At 33.9% G+C, this 21,609-nt stretch overlaps 1 protein-coding gene across 5 annotated transcripts; it reads left to right on the top strand.

The window, feature by feature from the left end:
- Positions 1 to 683: 683 nt before the first annotated feature.
- Positions 684 to 21,609, top strand: LOC134248005 (ETS-related transcription factor Elf-3-like). 5 transcript variants are annotated; one of them, XM_062730425.1, is made up of 7 exons: positions 684 to 808; positions 16,063 to 16,108; positions 16,986 to 17,127; positions 18,798 to 19,001; positions 19,263 to 19,514; positions 19,725 to 19,923; positions 20,727 to 21,609. In XM_062730425.1, the coding sequence occupies exons 1-7, from the start codon at positions 777 to 779 to the stop codon at positions 20,833 to 20,835; spliced, it is 984 nt and encodes a 327-aa protein (XP_062586409.1). In that variant the 5' UTR covers positions 684 to 776; the 3' UTR covers positions 20,836 to 21,609. The 5 variants fall into 5 exon arrangements, with proteins under 5 accessions (XP_062586409.1, XP_062586408.1, XP_062586410.1 ...); XM_062730424.1 differs by lacking the exon at positions 684 to 808 and adding an exon at positions 1,109 to 1,343; XM_062730426.1 differs by lacking the exon at positions 684 to 808 and adding an exon at positions 7,170 to 7,645.

Raw genomic sequence — 21,609 nt, 5'->3', positions numbered from 1 at the left:
ACACTAATAACGATAATAATATAATACTAATAATTTTTAACATAAAAGTAAATCATGTGAATTGTTTGACATCTTACACCGAAGAATGTGTGAAGCATAAAATTTGGAATATCTGGCCCTTCAGATAATTTCTAGAAAGTTAAAACATAATTCATAAATGGGTTTTTACCAGACAAATATAAACCAACACGATTTAACAGGTGCAGTGTGGTGTTGATGTATTGATGAAAAATTCATTGCAATTATGAAGTGACTGATTACTCTAAATTCATATTAAATGCCTGATGTATTAAACACTGTCGTCCAAACCTTACACACACATCACAGACATATCAAAGGAAAATGAAAAACTGCCACTGCACAGCATAAGAAAACGCTCGATCATTGCAAGAGTTGAACACAGTTGTTCAGATAGAGTAAAGCCTTGTTTATATGTTAAAAAAGTAGAAGTATCAACAAAGTATTGCACATATTTCACTGAAAAATGTTGTATCACAGTCACATTTTTCTCTGAATTTAACAATGTTAACATGTTCTGGAAAAACCCGTCACGGTTAATCCCCAGCATTATCTGGGTCGCTAAAAATATTTTAACTTTGAAGAACTTTCTAAAATACTATCCAGCAGTTTTATTTTCTGAAAACAGCGTATAATATGCAAATTAACTAGCCCCCTGATTGATGGCGACCGTGAATAATAATTATCAACATGGTTGTAATTGTTTGTTTATCGATATGACGTAATTGGCACTGCATACTTGTATACCTGTGCAAAATATGCAGTTTTCTTGTCCTGTCTTCAAACATGAGTGAGTATACATGTGTATATGCACACTTCTTTCAGACATGTCTACATTTTTTGTTTCACTAAATCGATTCCATTCACCATTGATTTCATTGCATGCATGTGTAGCTGCAGAATTTAAAACATTATAAATATTATATATAACTAACAATTCTTTGTATATTTTGTGTGACATAATATTGTATGCAAATAAGTACTGAAAACAATGACTCATGTACGTAAAACCTCTTTTGAAAACAGTCAAGGGTCACGACGAGAAAACCTAAGTGTGAATTTCCCGCTAATCCGGATACGCTTATTTTTCCCTATCTGTTCGCGCGACACTTGGCGGAAAATAATATTTTGCCAACCCGAGCCGATTTGCCGGTTTAAGAAGCGAAAAAAAGGCCTTTCTATATTCATAATGTGACTTTCAAATTGTGCTTGTTTTCCTTAAAAATCCCTGTGTAGACTTTGAGAAGTGTTTGGTTGTTTTTATCGTGGAATCCTGAAACCAAAAAAATGTTTCATCCTTACGGACCGAGGTACGCCAGCCATCGGTGAGTTATTTATAGAAATCTTCCTGGTTCAGTTAATGACTTTAGCATTCATTGATATTTTGTCAACTTTTATGTTGTAATAATTGTTACTTTCATTAATTTTATCAAATATTTTAACTGCCCTGTTACTATAACTATAATTAAATGTAGATGTAAAGATGCTGAGATTTTAGAATAGGATAAAGCAGTCACATACTTTTGTTTTATTCCGAAAAGAAAGCTTAAAAAAATATTCTGTGTTTCTAGTTATTTTGAACTTGATTTTCATCAGTTCAAATCAAAGCAGAAAAAAATTAATTAAAAAGACAAAAAAAGATTATATCATGTATATGTTTTATGTTTCAATAACACCTAAGACAGTGTCTGTCATACTGTGAGGTGAGGAAGTTTAAGTATGGGATATATGCTCCCGTGCAGTAACAAGTTAAGCAAAGAAAAATGATTATTAGCAGTATAGAGACAGTGTGTTGTCATCAGTTGCTTGCGATCAGAGCTTGAGATAAAAAAAATACTACAGAGGTTAAAAGTTTCATATTTGGATATTTTAATTGGAAAAGAGATGGTAATTTAACAACCAAGCTCCCTTACTTATGCAGCAACATACTGTACCTTCATCACCTGCATACGGAGATTATATTTCTCAGTTGATTAGATGCGCAAAAGCATGCTCTACGTATGTAAAATTTCTAAAACGAGGTAAATTATTGACAAACAAGTTGATGATACATGAATACCAGCAGTCTCATTTAAAGTCATCATTTCTAAAGTTCTATGGTCTATACAATAACACAGTCAGCAAATACAATTTATTATTGAGTCAAATGCTGACTGACGTTTTTCATACTAATTATTAATCCATTCTTTACACACTGAATTCACGACGGATTTTCCGTTATTTCTCGATCACGACAAGGAGCACACGGCGGGTGTGTCGGCAGGGGGTGCTTACTCCTGCATGGCAACTGGTCCCACCTCTGATGTCTTGGAGGTCTGTGTTTGCTCTACTCCTATTTTTTGTATTGTTTAATTGTCTTCTGAGCAGCTTGAATACCGTTAGTTATCTCCATATACCGTATTTCATTGCAGTCTGTATAGGGAGAAAATTAATTGTTGGTTGATATAAGTATCAGCAAGAAAAAAAAATAAGATCAGTCAGTAGTTTTTATCATTAGTGTTAAGTAGACAGAGAATCAGCTATTTGTTGTATTCAATAGCAGTCTCTAGCTACGTTCAGATTCAGCTATTTGTTGTAATAAGGAGAAGACCCTACACACATAATGGGCTATTTGTTGTAATAAGGAGAAGTCCCTGGACACATAATGAGCTATTTGTTGTGATAAGGAAAAAAACATTGAGCTATTTGATGTAATAAGGAGAAGTCCCTATTTGATGTAATAAGGAGAAGTCCCTAGACACATAATAAGCTTTTTGATGTAATAAGGAGAAGTCCCTAGACACATAATGAGCTATTTGTTGTAATAAGGAGAAGTCCCTAGACACATAATGAGCTATTTGTTGTAATAAGGAGAAGTCCCTAGACACATAATGAGCTATTTGTTGTAATAAGGAGAAGTCCCTAGACACATAATGAGCTATTTGTTGTGATAAGGAGAAGTCCCTAGACACATAATGAGCTATTTGTTGTGATAAGGAGAAGACCCTACACACATAATGAGCTATTTGATGTAATAAGGAGAAGTCCCTAGACACATAATAAGCTTTTTGATGTAATAAGGAGAAGTCCCTACACACATAATGAGCTATTTGTTGTAATCATAAACAGTTTGTAGACACAGAATCAACCATTAAAAGCCTGTAGCCACAGAATCGGCTATAAGTGTTCTGTTAAAAACAGAGCCAGCTATTTTGTTGTTATCGGTAGCAATCTGTAGCTACAGAATCAGCTATTTATTATTATTAAAGGTCTGTAGCTACTTAATCAACTATTTGTTAAATCATTAGATGTCCCTTCCTTTCCCTTCTCTGAGCGGTCTTGTTGAGTGGACATTTTAAGTTGATACTTGGAAACTTTAAAATAGCCTGAAGAGCGCAGCATAATCTACTTCTAACTAACCGTAACGCGGTGTTCCTGTGCCACTTTGTTCGTATTTATGGGTGCTTAAGAGTCCAGATGTAACACGACCTACATGTAAAGATCTGAATGTCTTAAATACTGGAACAATGTACTTACACATTCATTCCACGCTTATATGTATATATAGTTTATGCTATTTCAACACATCCACATGTATCATGTAATAGTAGGAGTAAGGACACACGTATGTTCAAAGAGATTTATCCACGTCACGAGGTGGTTCTTCAATTGTTACTTGAATATTTTTCCAAAAAAGTTTCTAATCAATTCAAGTAAACACAAGCTTCTCATATATTATAAGAACACAGTCATACACAGTTGTAAATGTCATCTACATCTACGTCTAGATTAATATTCCAGTCCAAACTGGCATACTCAACAGTTGGTCTCACTAATGATTTGTATGCTTTCTCCTTGATGTTGTTATTACTCATGTTGGTGTTTCTTTGGAGAACAGCGATGGTGCCATTTGCTTAAGCGATGAAGTTATTTATGTGTTGAGTCCACTTCAAATCTGACGAGATGGTAACGCCTGGATATATGCTTTAATTTGTTGCCATGTAGGATATAATAGTTTTTCATGATGACTCTACGATTCCTAATGATGCTAAGCACCTTATATTTTTCTGGTTGGAATCTCATGAGCAACTTATCTTCCAACACTGCTAGTTGGTTGAGGTCTTCCTGCAGCTTCTCTACATCTGCATCTGATGTGATGGTCATGTATGCTACGATATCATCAGCGAAGAGTCGTACAGTTGATAGAAAGCCCGCTGGCATGTAGTTGATATAAAATAGAAAGAGACTGGGAATAAGGACCGTACCTTGGGGAACACCCGAGTCTACGGACACCTCTTCAGATGATTCACCCCCATGACCACCCTTTGCCTACGGTTGGTAAGGAAGCTTTGGATCCACTGACTTGTCTTTCCTTTTATTCGGTAATGGTTGAGTTTGTGGATTAGGAGACTATGGCTCACATTATCAAATGCTTTGGAGAAGTCCAATAATAAGGCATTCTGTCTGTTTTCCCTTGTCTATATTGATAGTGATGTCATCAATGAACTCTGTAAGGTTAGTTTTGCATGAAAGGCCACGACGGAACCCGGCTGGAGTGGGTAAGTGATCTTGTTGAAATCGGAGTGGTTCATGGTGTGGCTATTTACGATGTGCTCCATAATCTTCCTGGAGATGCATGTTAATGACACTGGCCCCTGATATGTCTTTCTTTTTCAAATTATTTCTATTGGGCAGATGTTGGCTGATTTCCATACTGCTGGTATCTCTCCAGTTTGCTAAGAATGGTTAAAAAAAACAAAGTAAGGACTGGGGCCACATCATCTGCCAATTCTTTGAGAATCTTTGGTGCTATGTTATCTGTTACTGGAGCTTTGGTTACATTCAGCCCCTCAAGTGAAGTAATTAAGGACTCCGTTTACTGTTATGTTAAGGTCTTCAATCTCAAGATCTCCATGCATTCTTCATGTCGCATATCGCCTAGAAAACTCCTCAGCTGTACTTTTTCAGTGAAGGCTTCCTTAAATCGTTCATTTAGAATATTTGCCATGTCTACTATTCCTGGTAAAGAAGGTCACCCTTTTTAAAAGTTGGTATGCCATTACCATCTGATTTTCTGTTTGACTAATATTCAGAAACGTTTACGAATTCGATATAATGATTTTTCCAAATTATTGGAACGAATTTAATTCATTATAACAAATTAATCAAATTAAAGAGGTCTCTTGACGAATTTAATTCGTGAAAACAAGTTTTAGAATGCATTTAATTTAATAAATTTCATTTGCTTAACATGATATATGCCTGTGAGCTTGAGATAAAAGATACTACAGAGTTTGACACATCTGTTTCATATTTGGATATTTCACTTGAAACTTTTCAATCGTAAATTTACCTTACTTTAGCAGCAATATACCTTCATCACCTGCATACGGGGTTGATATCCCCCAGTTAATTCGATTCGCAAGAGCATGCTCTACGTATGGACAATTTCTAAATCGAGGTAAATTTATGAAACAAGAATAGCAGCAGTCTCGTTTAAAGTCATCGTTTCGTAAGTTCTGTGGTCTATACAATGACATTGTCAGCGAATACAATTTATCATTGAGTCAAATGCTTACTGGCGTTTTTTCATTTTGAATATTAGGCCATTGAATTGTCGATGGAATTTTCCGATATTTCCCAATCATGCATATGACAAGAAGAACACGGCGGGTGTGACCGGTCGGCATGGGATGTTCACTCCTCCATGACACCTGATCCCATCTCTGATGTTTGAAGGTCTGTGTTTGTTCTGCTCCTATTTTGTATTGTTTGATGGACTTTGAGCTTCAATACTGTTCGTTGTCTTCATATATTTCATCAAATTTATGAATTAGTTTAAGCGAATTCAACAAATTTGTTAACAGATTAAATTCATTATAACGAATTCAAAGAATTTGTTTTAACGAATGAAATTCGCTATATCAAATTCAACAATTCGTTATATCAAATTCAATCTTTATAAGTCCTAAAAGGGCTTCCGTATTTAGACCCTATACTCAGACAAACTGGGTTTTACAGAGCAGGCCTGGGGGCTATAAAACTTAGATGAGGTCACTTTAGGTCTTATTCTCATATTAACCAAAGGAACTAATAGTGGAAAAGTGAGACTGAGATCAAAAGTGAGCTCATCTTAGTTTTATGGCCCCCAGACAGGTCAGGAAAAAGTTGAGATTATAGAAGAAGACTGCGCGTAATATAGAACCATTGCAAGTTTCTTTATGTCATTAAAACTGTTTGGAAGAACAGAATTGTTTTTTTTTTTTTTTGGTCTGGGTTCTTTAAAAGGCAGTCTCTTACACGTGTAAAGAAGGCTAAATAAAAAAAATCAAAATTAAAATATAAGAATCACCAAAGAATGTTTATTTACTTTCTTATAATTCTTACTCTTGATATTAGGGTAGCACAGACAAAAAAATAAACAAACAATCGCTAACAATAATGTCAACACCAAGCTCCAAGGATTTCCATTCATGTTTTCAAAATCTTGCCTTATATCAGATATTTACAATGTTTCCAATATTTTTATAATATTATGTATAAATGCAGAATTTTTTTTTATTAAAAAAAAAGAGATCTTGAAAATATTTGCAATTTTTCCAATAAATGTATTTCTATTTTTTTTTTTCTTGAAATTACAATTGAAATCCCTGATAAATGAAACATTTGTGTTTAAAAAAAGATCTTTAGGACGGAAGTCTTAAAAAATCACGCACACAATCACACTTACACACATGCCGTAACAAATTTTCGATTTTTGACAAAAAGAAAGGAACAGATTATTTAAAACATGTGAAGTTGAACAACTTGTATTTAAGTATTTCAGTTTTATTTCAATTTTTAAATACTTTTTCTTGAAAAGTAATATCATTTTTTTGTAAAGTAAAATTAATTACATTAGCATTAAACGCGGTTTTATTGAATAAAATGAAAAATTAAGTATATTATCAAAACCCGGACACATATTAAAAGTTGTGAACCAATCTACTGATACTAAATTTTAGATCCGCCCGTCAGTAGATCACCTGATACGCTAGGTTTTGTTTACATGCGTCGGATATTCACAACTAATGTACTTCTACACAGCTAAACAGGAAGTAAAATAAAATTTATCATTATCTCTTATTCGGAATTAGCAAGTTCATTTCGTGTTTTAATATAGGTCATTCTTGCATAAGCAAAGGTGTAGTATCAGTGAATGACCTCGGGTCTGACCTTTCCATAGCAAGAGTATCGAACGTAAAAATGTACATAAATTAAATGCCGAGTAGTAGGGATAAGGAAACAACAGCAGAAAAAGATATGGTATGAACATGTCCTAGCTGAGATTGACTCGAATAGACAAGGTCAAACCATCAGACTGAGCCTCGCTGTACATGAATTACGTAGTCGCCATTGACAATGAGATGATATAGTTTAACAAACATGGATTCCTCCTGAAGATTTGTTTAAGGCGTGGAGTAATACTACATTTACAATCTGACTGTCTGTACATGTACTATCGAGACGAGGAAGTAAATTCGGGCGATAAAAACGCGGGAGGACCAGTCAGCGCTCAGTGTTTTTTTCTCAAATGAATAGAGCGACGGAGGAGGAAGTAGAATTGGCTGACTGAGAGTATGCTATGGGTGGCCATCGTGGACGCCAGGTAACCATCATTCCCGCCATTCACAGAAATATACACTTGTCCATTTCACAATCAAAATGCATGTTAGTGTCCTATCTATCGTATTCAGGGTTTTATTTAGTTCCTGTTGGTGTTTAATTTATGGTATAAGGCTAGTCATGTTGAAATACTTCTTATTGATTTTTGCCTATGATGGATTACTCCTACTAGCGACTTTAGATCTGTGTAACGCAGGTTTACTGGTCATTTAAACCTTTTCTTGACAACAGCTGTTTTTTCTTAGTAGCTTATATAATTTTGCTCGAATACTTTAAACGTGTGTACAATCATACGATAATATCTCGGATCATCTGCTAACATGCTACACATCTGGCGTGTATACATATGTATAAATGTATTGTTTACATGCCAGGGGCGAGTTCTTATTATTCGCCATTGTCTCTGTTTTTATTGAGGAAGTGTTATACGCTGTGATTGTGTCGAGTTCTTCCCATCACAGTGCCCGAGTATATAAGCAGTATAATATTTCCTTGTTTTTTTTTTCTCTCTCTCTCTCTCTCTCTCTCTTTCTCTCTCTCTCTCTAATCTCCCGGCTTAGAAATTACATGCATGCCAGAGGAGCCTCGTTTTAGTTAATTCCGGCACAGATACTCGGCCCTAGGTTTTGTTTTCTTTACTGTAAAGTTTATTCAGTGACCGGAGTCCATTAAGTATTCATTTCCTTGTTTTTCTTAAGTACAAAGTCTTGCTTTGATAATAGTTTCCTGGACATTTTCTAAAGCCTTTTCAAAAAAAAAAAGAAAAGAAAAGAAGATTTTAGGGGCCTAACTTCGCTTCAATGTTGTTAATTAATTGTTTAGATTAAAAATATGAATTTAATTTCCTTCACAGACAATAAAGATTAAATTCCATAAATAATGCATTGATAAGTCGTAAAGTGTCGACATAATATTTATTATGTAGCACCTGTACGATAATCTCAAGCACGATGATTTTAAGGAGTTGTCTTTCTTGGTTCGCTTCTACTGTTTTTCAGGCCAGTTCCTGATTGCTTCAACTTTTAAAAACCAATTTCCGATTCTTTTAAGGAACAGAACCCTATTTTTAAAACGCAAATATTTTTGTTTTCCCAGAGCCGTTGCCAGGTTTCTTGAAAGGGGAAGGGATGGATGGGTCAGGCAGGAGCCCCTCTTCCTTTAAAGGTGATTAATTCAATAATTAGGCACAGATTAATTGTGTTGGTATAGTGCATTTTTAAAGTCATTCACTCAAATATTCAGGTTGTGTATTCTTATTAACATCCTGAATCCGCAACAGTTTAAGTAAATATTTCTTGTTGGTCATGAAGAATGCATTCATTGTTTGAAGATGAGAAACATATAACAAGTCATATTCATATATACACAAAATACGATCAGAACATAGAGAAAACATTCCCATAGGGATTCCTATTCATACATGGCATTAATTTGCAATTCTAAATTTGTATATAAATGTAAAATTGCTATAATGTGTTCGTGTCAAAACGATTGTACACATATATGATTTAATTTTAGTTGTAACACGTCATTTGATTTGATTAAAGATTTATTTTATATCTTGCCTACATCAAACGTTACGTCGAAAACGTTTTACTTCGCTTGACGTTTATTTCAAAATATGCTCAATTTGAAGCCATTTTTGGAGGAAATATTATCTTATTTTCTACACTGAAATTTTATTAGGAATGAAGCTTACTTTAAACTATGTTAAACGCGGTTTATAAAGCGTAAACTGTCCCAAGTTATGTTATATCGTGTAACATAGGTTAAGATAAGCTTCATTCCTTAAATGCTACCCGAGAAGTAGATTCGGTGAATTTTGTATAGGATGACAAAAACTTTCGTCTTCCTTGATTTATCAATGTATCTTTAAAATGTTACCAGCGAACGTTTATCCACGAGAAAAACACAGAAAATAAGGAAATAAAGAAACTTTGGAAACGTCTCTCTGTAAACAGGATGTAGATAGAAGAATCTGCAGAAATTGTAATTTTTGTAAATATTTCTTAGAGAAAGCCTCTGTTCAATACTTTTCTTATAGACTTGTATGAACAATCAGTTTTACTCAGAGAGTTTAAAGATGATCAACAATATTAAAGAAACCTTAAAACTCTTTCTCTCTCTCTGCAGGTTAGCTAGTTTCTTACTGTCTGATATGATCATTTCTGAAGCAATTATTGCCGATTAAAATTGAGATTTTTCCCGAAATCTTTTATTAGAATATTAATATGGTCTTATTTGTTTATTTCCCGACCTGTATTTCCTCTTTCTCATTAAAAAGTGTATCAATGTGTTTTGTTTGTTTGTTGTTTTTTTTTTTTGGTAATTCTTACGATTGTAATCTCTCTCTGTATTATTTTGGTATGTTTTTCTGGTCTTGTCTTGGTGATTCTTATGACCATTATTTTCCTCTGTATTATTTGGGTATTTTATTCTGATGTCGATCTTCTTTTTGAGCCCATCATCTTCTCCCTTTTTTTGAGCTATATTAAACTGGTCATGTCTTGGTAATTCTTACGACCATTATCGTAATTTGTATTATTTTGGTATGTTAGTCTGATTTTGTTTTGGTAATTCTTACGACCATTCTCTTCCTCTTTAATATTGGGTATGTTTTTTCTAGTTTTGTCTTGGTAATTCTTATGACCATTATATTCCTCTGTATTATTATTATTTGGATATGTCATTGTGGTCTTGTGTTGGTAATTTTTCCGATATTTTGCGATCATGACAAGGAACATACGGCGGATGTGACCGGTCTGCAGGGGATGCTCACTCCTCCATGACACCTGTTCCCACCTCTGATGTTTTGGAGGTCTGAGTTTGGTCTGCTCCTATTTTGTATTGTTTGATGGACTTTTATCTTTAATACTGTTCGTTATCTCCATATGTTTAATTACGACCATTATCTTCCTCTGTATTTATTTGGTATTTTATTCTTGTCTTGTCTTGTTAATTCTTACGACCGTGTTTCTTCCTCTGTATTATTTGTGTATAATATTCTGCTATTGTATTGGTAATTCTTACGACTATTATCTAACTCTTTATTATTTGGCTATGTCATTGTGGTCTTGTCTTGATGATTCTAATGACCATTATCGTTCTCTGTATTATTACGATAATTATGTTGTCTTGTCTTGGTAATTCGTACTAACATCAACTTCTCCAATATTATTATGGTATTTTATTCTCGTCATGTCTTTGTAATTCTTACAACAATTATCTTCCTCTGTATTATTTGGGTATGTCATTTTCATATTGTCTTAGTAATTCTTACGACTATCATTTTTCTCAGTCTTATTTTGGTAGGTTATTCTATTCGCATGGTCTTGTCTTTGCAATTCTTACACATTCCTCCGTATTATTTGGGTACGCTATTTTGATCTTCTTATGACCATCATCTTTCTCTGTAATATTTGGGTATGTTGTTGTCGTTTTGCCTTGGTAATTCTTACGACCATCATCTTTCCCTGTAATATTTTGGTATGTTGTTGTCGTTTTGCCTTGGTAATTCTTACGACCATCATCTTTCTCTGTAATATTTTGGTATGTTGTTGTCGTTTTGCCTTGGTAATTCTTACGACCATCATCTTTCCCTGTAATATTTTGGTATGTTGTTGTCGTTTTGCCTTGGTAATTCTTACGACCATCATCTTTCCCTGTAATATTTGGGTATGTTGTTGTCGTTTTGCCTTGGTAATTCTTACGACCATCATCTTTCTCTGTAATATTTGGGTATGTTGTTGTCGTTTTGCCTGGGTAATTCTTGAGACCAATATCTCCCCTGCCTTACTTGGATTTGTTATTAAATCTTTTGCTTTTTCTTTCGAAGAATATGTAGACGAAACGAGATATTTTAAATAGCGTTTTGAAACAAAAGAATTACATCATCGATGCTATGTAATGATCATGAATACTAGAAAACACAAAAGTAAAAGATTTTGTCGATCCTTGATTTGACAAAAAGGAAAAGAGGGCGGACCCGGGGACGGGGTTCCATACCCCATGTACCTGTGTTATCGATCAGTTTGAATTGCTTTTATTGTCAGATAAGAAAAGTGCACCTCTGTGATAAATATAAAGTATGTAAGATTTATTATCTAGACACATTAAATCTCAGGTAAGTGAACCCCCTTTTTTTTGCCACCCCAAACAAATCGTGAAAGCAAAGAAGGCAGAGTGACATATATAATTTCTTCCTAGACAGTCCTAAATGGACCAATGTCGTTAGTGCAGTGTAAGCTATCAAATGAACGTGTTCAGCTGTAGATATTTACACTTGGTGTTAACAAGGAAGAGTTTTGTTCACTTCAACATGGAAGTCTCTCTCTAGTGCTATACTGAATCTGTTTGGATGTTTTAATTTTCATAAGTGTCTTGTTTTATTGTGCAGCAATGCAGTACAGGTTAGTTTTATACCTTTTACCTGCACAGGTTAGATTTTGTACCGTTTTTGTTTTCAAAGTAAGAAATCGTAATAAGTCCGTTTATGTCGTTCTGTCTGGTTGACATTCCAGTTTCACTAGATTCCTGGCCAAGCATTTGCTGTGCAGAGCAGATTTTCTCTTTATATCGATCCAGAATCTCTCCTAATTTGTTGTGAACAAAGCTGATACTTAAAGGCACTAACACAAGTCAGGAGGAGCTTTTTTAATTCTGAGTGAATGGGATAACATGAACATGTACCACAATCGAATATTACATGCAATAACTACAAATGGGAAAAATTTGAATACTTTTTTAATTTTGTTATTTAGCAGAAAAGACCAACTTTGTGACAGTACAGTTTTCATGTTTTCTTAATGAGAGTACCAACTGCAGTAAAATCTAAGTGACTTTAATGCATCATTTAACTCCTGGCATAAAAGGAGAAAAAATAAAGGCTTTCACGTTTATCACGCTGGATCAACTTGTTGCGTAATATTTTCAGTGGAAGCAATTACTTGTAGTTTTTAAAAAGGTTACTGAACTTTAAAAGTGTTTTAAAATTCAATTGAAGTTGAGAATCTTCTATAAAAGTTGAGTCAAGGGTCCTAAAAATAGACTGACCTTTTTTACAAGTTGTAAGATAACGACAAGGAAGAAATTACTGTATAAAAATATGTAGAGGTCAGGGGTTAGAAGCCAACGGTTCTATACAATAAATAACTGTATAAAAATATGTAGAGGTCAGGGGTTAGAAGCCAACGGTTCTATACAATAAATGTACATACATTTTTGAAAATAATGTTTGAACATTTATATTTCTTTCTTATTTTTGACGCATCCAATGGTTTAATTTGATGAAAAAATGTGTCCAGAGAAAAACAATTATAGTAAATTTGGCGGATCTCTAAAATGAAACAAAACTATCCAATATCTATTCCTGGCTCATGGTTTGGCTCCAAAGCTTATTAAAAATATACCTGTATACAGTACTGAATGAAAAATATTTTGAGCAAATTGTAAGGAAATTAACAAATGATTTTATCACCCGATATTTAGTCAAAACATACGTGATTCAAAAACAGGATTTAAAATTCACCTATAATAGAAACTGGCTCTCTTGTTACAATGGAATGCATAGGTGACGAATAATAAGGAATATGTGTATAGACAGCATATCGACTGATTTGCATTGTGGCCATAAAACATGGGTTTTTAGAAGAAAGAATAGAATAAATCTTTAATTCGAAGAATTTTACCTTTCTTATCAGACGGTACTTTTAACACCATCGTCGCAAACCACGGCCATAATGTATTATCCTCTCCCATTCTGGGAGAGAGCTATATGCGGACTCCGGACCGTGGCTTGAGACGATGTTTTAACCCCTGAAGCCTTTTAAATTATTTTCCTCTGTAAACTCGTTTCAAATTATATATAAAATAATGGAACCATCTCAATGATACAGGCCCATACATAACCTTTGTGTAATTATAATTTTACGTTATTTTAAGAAAAAGAAATGATTACTTCAAACGGCATTAATTGGAAATTTTGAAAGTAAGCATATTTTGCCCCTATATGTAAGATAAATTTATGCAAAAACAAAAAAAAAATATTTTAGACATTCTATTTAACTGTTTTAGACAATTAGTTACACGTAAATTAATAATCTTTTAGAGAGATTGAAATTCAATGCAAAAGAATTGTCGGAGGACAATTTTACTGGATTTTCGAACTTAGACGCTTTCTTCGCTTCAGCTTGACATTCACTGTAAAGTAGTATGTACTTCGGTTACATGAAAGGCTTCTCTGTATACATGCTGTTACAAAATGAATATATCTATGAAGGCTTTCTTGTGGTATGCTACGGTTGTTATTTCAGTCAAGAATTAATATTTATATAATGTAATGTTTCAGCGTCTGAATTTTGGTAATATTTGTTTGTGAGGGAGGGGGAGGGGATATTGCAATAAATATTTGTAGAAACGTTTTTAAATGGTATGTTTACAGTACAGAGAATAATGGTCAGACAGGTAATACGGGGTGTTTGTCATCATTATAAACCCCCTAGTCAGGTATATATGTACCCAATGGGCATCTCTCTCCTAAACAAAACCGTTCAAAGTTCACATCTTTTTGTCTGTGTGGGAACCTACGAAGTAACTGGATACCGATAGTTTCAGCTTTAATTCAGTCTTTTGTGATAGGTGGTGTAAGGTTTGCGTGTTCCATGGGATGTCTCTTAAAATAAAACTAGCGCTTCTCAGTTTACATATCTGAGTATACGCTGAAACGAAAGTCGAGACTTCTCCAGATATGTTTAGGGAATTTCCCCCCTTGTAAATAGTGTTTATAAACAGGGACATATAGTCAATGAGGTGAGAGAGTTTTAATTCATGTAAAACAATGGAACTTAGAAAAGTGAACTTTTGTATACGTGTAAACAATGTATTGAAAAGAAAGATTTAATAGTCATTTTTTCTGAATACAATGAATCATTTAAACGGAAATTAAATAAATAGAAATGATTGTTACATTTCTGTAGACTATGAAAAGAATACTGTAAAGCTAAAAACGCTCATTCACATGATAATTAACCTTAAAGTTTTCGTGTAACTTTGGGCCAAAGGTGAAGGAGAATTTTATTTTTTTTTTTTCAGATGATAGTTTTCGTATGTCATAGGCGTTCAAACCTCCCTGTGTTATTATGCTTATCTAATTTCCAATATCATGTCATTTACCGAGAAAGGCCGAGATTCTGTGAAAATCCGTAATGGAATTTTATATCATGTCTACTTGCTCTAAATCTGATAGCTATTTTATAATTGAAGTTTTTATCAATACAAGTGCAAAATGTTCGCTTCAAAACTTATTTCTATAAAATGCATAACCGATATTAAAAATGACCTAGTCCATATAAATTTTTAGTTTTAATATCTATTTCTTTCGTCTTAGAATTTCAGACTTTAGCTAAAAAGTTTAATGAGATATTGTAAAAGTTGCAACAAACTTCAAGATAGTAAAGCTCAACTCAACGAATGTTATCTTTTAAGAAAGACAGTTTAGCATCGAAAGATCGAAAACAATTCTGTCGATATTAAAATAAAAAAAATACATGAAAAGAAATCTGCCTCAAATAAAAAAGCGTGAAGATGGGTAGCCCACTCCGAGGATATTACATGTAAAAGACCCCCCCCCTTTCCCAATGCCAAATCTATTGACAAGTTAGCTTAAAAATAATCAGGTTACTCTGACTTGTTCCTATGCTGGAAGCTTAGTAAAATTGAGGTATATATATAGGTGCGATGTCTTTTTAAAAAAATAATCTACATCATACCTAAATCTTTACGTGTTTTAATATATGTTTATTTATATGGTTATTTAATACAATTATTAATATGGTGTGGCTGGTCAGTAGGGGATGCTCACTCCTCCATGGCACCTGATCCCACATATGATGTTTTGTAGGTCCGAGTTTGCTCTGCTCCTGATTTAGATTGTTTGAATGGACCTTTGAGCTAGATTGCTTTTCATAATCTCCTTTTTTTCATGATCTGATATATAACACAATGTAGATTAAATTATATCAATTTGTTTTTTTTCCTTATCCTTACAAAGGCAGGAAGTTAAAGGTTGAAATATGTCAATATTATTTGCTTTTTGAACATATAATTTAGACTTTAAATTTCGGTCTTTTATTTTTGTATGTTTTAATGATTTATTCATTTCACGGTCCTTTCAAACTGTAATGACAATTTCTTTAGGACTGCGGCTACTTACAGCACAGGGAGTGACGCATTAATTTTGACCCATTTGAGGATGATGTTGTACTTCTGATAGAAACTGTTTTTAATTCATTTAAATGTTTTATCCACAAAATTCTAAATGAACTGGACAGCAACCACAGCGTATTTTAGCCCCATTCTCTAAGTTATCAATTTTTATTATTGAATCATTTTTTTTCCTTGCAGGGCCGACGTCTTCAATGGGATCATGGCAGCCCACATTTTCCCGTCGGTAAGTAAACAGTAATTGTCTATGGAAGGTTAAAACTTGGAATTTTTTGAGTTCAAGTTAAGTCAGTAAATTCAAATGATTCAAGAGAAGCAACCTAAAAGCTAATAAAATATTCTTCTAACTCTACACCCTGCTTTTTCTCAAAATCGTAAGAGGAAACTCGGATTACATAAAAGTTGCCATTGTATTAGTTTTAATATATACATCTTCACTAGCTAAGGGTTTTCGGTCCAATAAATACAAAAATGGGATGTATATTTACTACTACTATAGTGTTTAATTTCCATAGATCCACATATATCAATATTTGCATGCAGTTAATGTACAAAAATGTATTATAATATTTAGTAATATTATCTGTCAAATAATAATACGAGGTACTAAAGTATTTGGAAAATTTTACTTTCAATTGCTCAAGCAATGAAGTAATGTTTGACTAGGAGTAGACCATAACCCGAACAATACAGAGGCTCAGGGCGGGTGTGACCGGTCAACAGGGAATGCTTAGTCCTCCTAGGCACCTGATCCCACCTCTGTTTTTTTTTCAGGGGTCCCTATATGTTCCTGTTCATTTGATTTCTTTATTGGACTTGAGAGATCAATGTTCGCTATCGTCACATTTAATGATTAAAATTCATAAAGATCAATAGATACACCCAAATGCTATAATTCACAAGAAATATTTCTCGGGAAATACCCTTATTTGGGTGATAACTGGAGTTTATTTTTATCCCTATTGAATTAGGTACCTTCGCACCGTCAGCCAGGACATTTAAACATTGTGTTAGAGCTCAACAATCTTTTGACGTGAAGTGTATTGACATTGCGACCCAGATCACTTTGCAGGTATTTTACTTCCGTGTCTTTTTTTTCTCAGCTGGCCGATGTTCTAACGGAATCTCTCAGTACCGACGACTTCGGACCTTTGGACCTCTCCTTAAACAGCATGACGGGAACTGCCTCTGACACACGCGGGCTGGATGAGAGCGACTTCCTAAATCCAGCAGCCCTTACAGAAGGTAAGATAAACAAAACGAAAGTAGAAACTGCGCTGATAAATATTTCCCTATTTGGTGTAATTCTTCCGCGGGTTTTAGTTCCTGTAATCATCTGCAAATACCTTTGTATTTTATAGAAACACTTGTCATTATAATACCAAGGATATGATAAAAAGAATCATTATCTTTTGCTGATATGCGTCTTTTACACGTTAACGGAATGTTATAAGGTAGTTTTAGGGATAACTTGCACTAAGCAAATCCGTGAATTTTTCTTTGGGCAATTGTCAATTAGGTTTTCCACAAAAATAGTATCCTGTTTACAATATATCCACGCCCCGTCCCGACATAGAATAGCATTGTATGCATGTGTTTGTACTGTAGCCATAAAGCACGGATAACAATTTATACGCGGTGTTCGATTACGTGAAACTGATAACGATCTCGTACAACTGAATTTATAGAACCCGGAAGTAATAATTGCATGGGTATTTCAGGAGGTGCATATAATTATAATGCCGTTATCAGTTTCACTTCCTTGACCAGGGCAGACGGCTTCAAACAGTAAGGTGCTCTTAACTTTATTATGACTATTCAACTGTAAACTACTTAATTTGTAACGATTGATATTTTCACCACTTTGCCCAGTAAAATGTAATGAACAGATTTATCATATTAAAAACATTGTGAAACATTTTGTAGTTAATTAAATGCATCAATCAATACTAATATAGCGAAAGCTTTGTGCATAAAATTGCATATTCATATTATTTATTCTGTAATTTACCCTTAATTTTTTGCATATCAAAATTTATCCTTCCTCAAAAATGAGTTTTACTTTCACGGCATCCAGTTTTATATGTATTTTGAGGCCTTTGTAGATGCCCGACTTAAAATTAGTTTGAAAGATCTAGCATTTTCAATAAAGTCAGTGAATTGTGTATATAAAAATTACATGTCACGTGGTTGTCTGCACGTTTTACTCCGAATAGAAGGCAAGTTTCGGTTCTGCGAACCGACAACAAATTCCATGAAAACAAACCTTGCGTGCAGACCTGACATTGGGTATTTAAACTGCACAATACAGAGGAAATCTGGCTAATGACGAGTGCATATTATAATATGTTTATAGAATAAATTATCGAATTTTGTTGCGTAATTTGAGATGTTATTGAATTAGATAAATACATATAATTTAGAAATGTTTAATCATATGATTATTAAACAGTTAAAGGGAAAAATTCATTCTTCTGATAAATGTGATACATGTAGATCACTATTTTTCTTTCACCCATTAAACAAGTGAATTAACAAAATGATTATAATCTTTTTATCTTCATTTACAAGGTTAGATTTAAAGAAATCTAATACATATAAAATATTTTAATAATTAGATTTCTCTGTATAACAGAATACAAAAATCAAGTAGTTGTTCAATAAGCTGTCTGCTGGTTTTGCTGCTTAATAAAGATAAGGAAGTTACAAAATCAAAGATCATATCTTATTAAAGGACTGACTTTTTTTGGCCCTTGAATCAGAAGTACTTTTGTTTACCGGTGTCTAAGAGCCAATGTAGTAGCGTGTCACTCCTCGGTTTTCGAGAGGTTGTGAACTGAAGAAAGTCCTCTGTTTAGCGCTTTACGTTACGTAGACAGCAGACTGTGTTCATCAAAGCCATTGTTTTGTTTCAGAATCGAGTATTTACGAATTGTCTCAGCCTCAGGATCTCCTGGTACATTTTCCCATGTGGTCAGTGTCACAACCCCTGGTCAACATTGATGATCCCAGCGAACTTGGTCGCGTGCAGTACGAAGTTGAGGTTCCAGCAGACGGATCTTTGACGTCATATCCGCACAGCCCTGGATCAACAGGAGATAACTCAGATTACAGTTCTGGTAAATTTAAATTCATACGTTCGATATCAAGTATAAAATACACATGTAATACAAATGCAGGTGTAAAGTATATTTATGGAAGTTCTTTTCAATTCTAAAATTATTTTGAGGTTACATTAAGATTTACTATTTGAAAACTATTGCACAAATTCCGTACAAGAGCTTAAATTACGGTGGATATTACATACTGTTACAGTATATATTTTTATGGTTGGGTATTTACATGCATGCCTACATTGCACAATATTCATCCAATTTCAGATTCTTCAGGCGAGGTAAATAACACTCGAGGTTCCGGAATGATCGCCTTACAAAGAGTGAACCTCCCCAACAGGGACCCGGCTCTATCAGAGGTAGAAATAAAAAAGGAACCAAACCTGGGTCTTCCTGATCCGTCAATATTACCGTCCAAATACTATGACGATGAGGACGAGGTCATGAGTGAGACGGACAGTGACGGACATTCCAGTAGTTCCGAAAAAAAGAAACGTCCGGGCAGAAAGAAGGGACAGAGTACGTGTTTATAGAAGCTTTAATACTTTAAAATGAATCAAATTAAAAAATTCTCAAATATATTATATAGTGTTAATATAGTTATCTTTTACTTAATTTTCTCAGTACAGTGTGCTCTTTTATTTTTACTTTTAGTATTATAAAATTTTAAAAAATCCTTTTTTATCGTAAACATAGAAATTTTATAATAAAAAAGTTAAATTGATCTAGCGTCCAGTGTTTACCACCTGTGGGAGTTTATTCGAGACCTTCTACACGATGATAAATACTGTCCACGAATCATAAAATGGGAATCGGAGGCGGAGGGGATATTCCGGGTAGTGAAGTCAGATGAGGTAGCCAAGCAATGGGGCAGCAAGAAAAATAACAGGTCTAAGATGACGTACGAGAAACTAAGTCGTTCTTTGAGGTAATGTGCTAATTTTGAAAAGAGAGATAACTCTTAATTGTTCATTTTTCGACACGAGTTATATTCCTTTTGCTAATGCTCTCTTAAATATCCGTTGTCTTTTCGTGATGTTAAATAATTCATTATGATAAACCAATTAGCATTTCTAAACGTGTTTTAAATCACCCTTGACAGACATAGAAGTTTAGTTGTAATTAATTTATCGCATATTCGCAAAATGGAAACATGATGAGAAGGCTATACCCACAGCTTGAGTCTTCCTATTAAAAGTTTTGGAGTGGGTCAATTACAAAGGAAGTAAAAGCTTTTTTTAAACCAAACCTGCACTAGTGGTGCTTATACATGTACTTCAGTTTTGCTTTTGATTTGGTGATGTACATGTATCTAAGCTCTACTTTCTAGATGAGTAATCAGTTCGGATATGTGTAGATCATTTCTTTGTAAATGAAATATATACCTTAAAGTATCAAGGGATATTGTGTGTCAGTCATGTGTAGATTCGAATGCTTTGACTGTCAGTTCTAATTTTTTCAGGGATGAGTGACCAATTTAATGTTTTTGGAGCTTTACCTATAAGTGAACTAAATCTTCATATATCATGCATACATGTATAACAAGGCATGTTATTTCAATGTCTGTATTTTCTAGTGTGAAGTTAGTAAATCATTGAGATGACGAAAGATTCTCTGTGCATCATTATTGAATCATCTCATATTCGCCCAGTTATTGGCTTATTCTATAGCTTTTGATTACGTGTACATGCGCTTTAAACCTCGGAATCACACTTTCCTTTTTATTTATAGATATTCCAGGAAAGAAGGATATTTTGCAGATATTCCCAAAGACCGAGGACTTCCGAAGAAACTTTGTTTTAAATTTGGACCTAAGGCACACGGGTGGCGAAAAATGTAAAAATGACCAGTTATAAACCTATTCATGGAATGGATATTACATTGACCAATCAAAAGGATCGTAACACAGTGTGCGACAACCGGCAGCAAACTGACCCGTGATGAAATGTGAACCTTATAGTGCGTGCGGTGTATGAACCAATGTAATCTCATTTTCACAGCTGACCATTTTGTAAAATACAAATATGTACAAATCTGTTTTATCACCGGTGTCAGACATGCATTCCATTGTGCTAGAAATCCGAGAGAGAGAGAAAGAGAGAGGGAGGGAGAGAGAGAGAGATATTTTACTATATATGTATATAGGTCGTCTGCAGTTCTAGACGCTAAGCTTTGAACTTTAAATTCTAAACACTTTCTGTAACAGAAATTTAATTAATTTAAAATAATAGAGGTAGAAAATGTTCTAGAGACTAGAGAAAAGTAGAGATTTAGAAATAACCTCATTTAGCTCTGCGGTCTGCAGAGTGTGTTCTAGTTTTATGAATGATATTTTATTTTAATAAACTTTATGCACTTATGTATAATATATAACAAGTCCAACAATGTGTACAAATGCATAATTATGAATTCTTTAAAGTTTGAAATTATATGTACATCCCATGATACGTTTGCCTATGTACAAATTGTGGGTAATAATTTTATAGATCATATCAATTGTATGCTAATTTCATTGTTTTGTTATTTCAATCTGTCCTATGTACAGAAAAGATTCAAATTAAGTGTTTTAATTTCTAGAGGATTTTCAAAACCGTAAAACTTAAATAAAATAAAA

This window comes from Saccostrea cucullata, unplaced genomic scaffold, assembly GCF_032062105.1.
Source record: "Saccostrea cucullata isolate Sc308-1 unplaced genomic scaffold, CSIRO_AGI_Scuc_v1 ctg1887, whole genome shotgun sequence".
Classification (NCBI taxonomy): domain Eukaryota; kingdom Metazoa; phylum Mollusca; class Bivalvia; order Ostreida; family Ostreidae; genus Saccostrea; species Saccostrea cuccullata.
The sequence above is the reverse complement of the archived record's forward strand: the minus strand, read 5'-3'. Positions and strand labels throughout refer to the sequence as shown.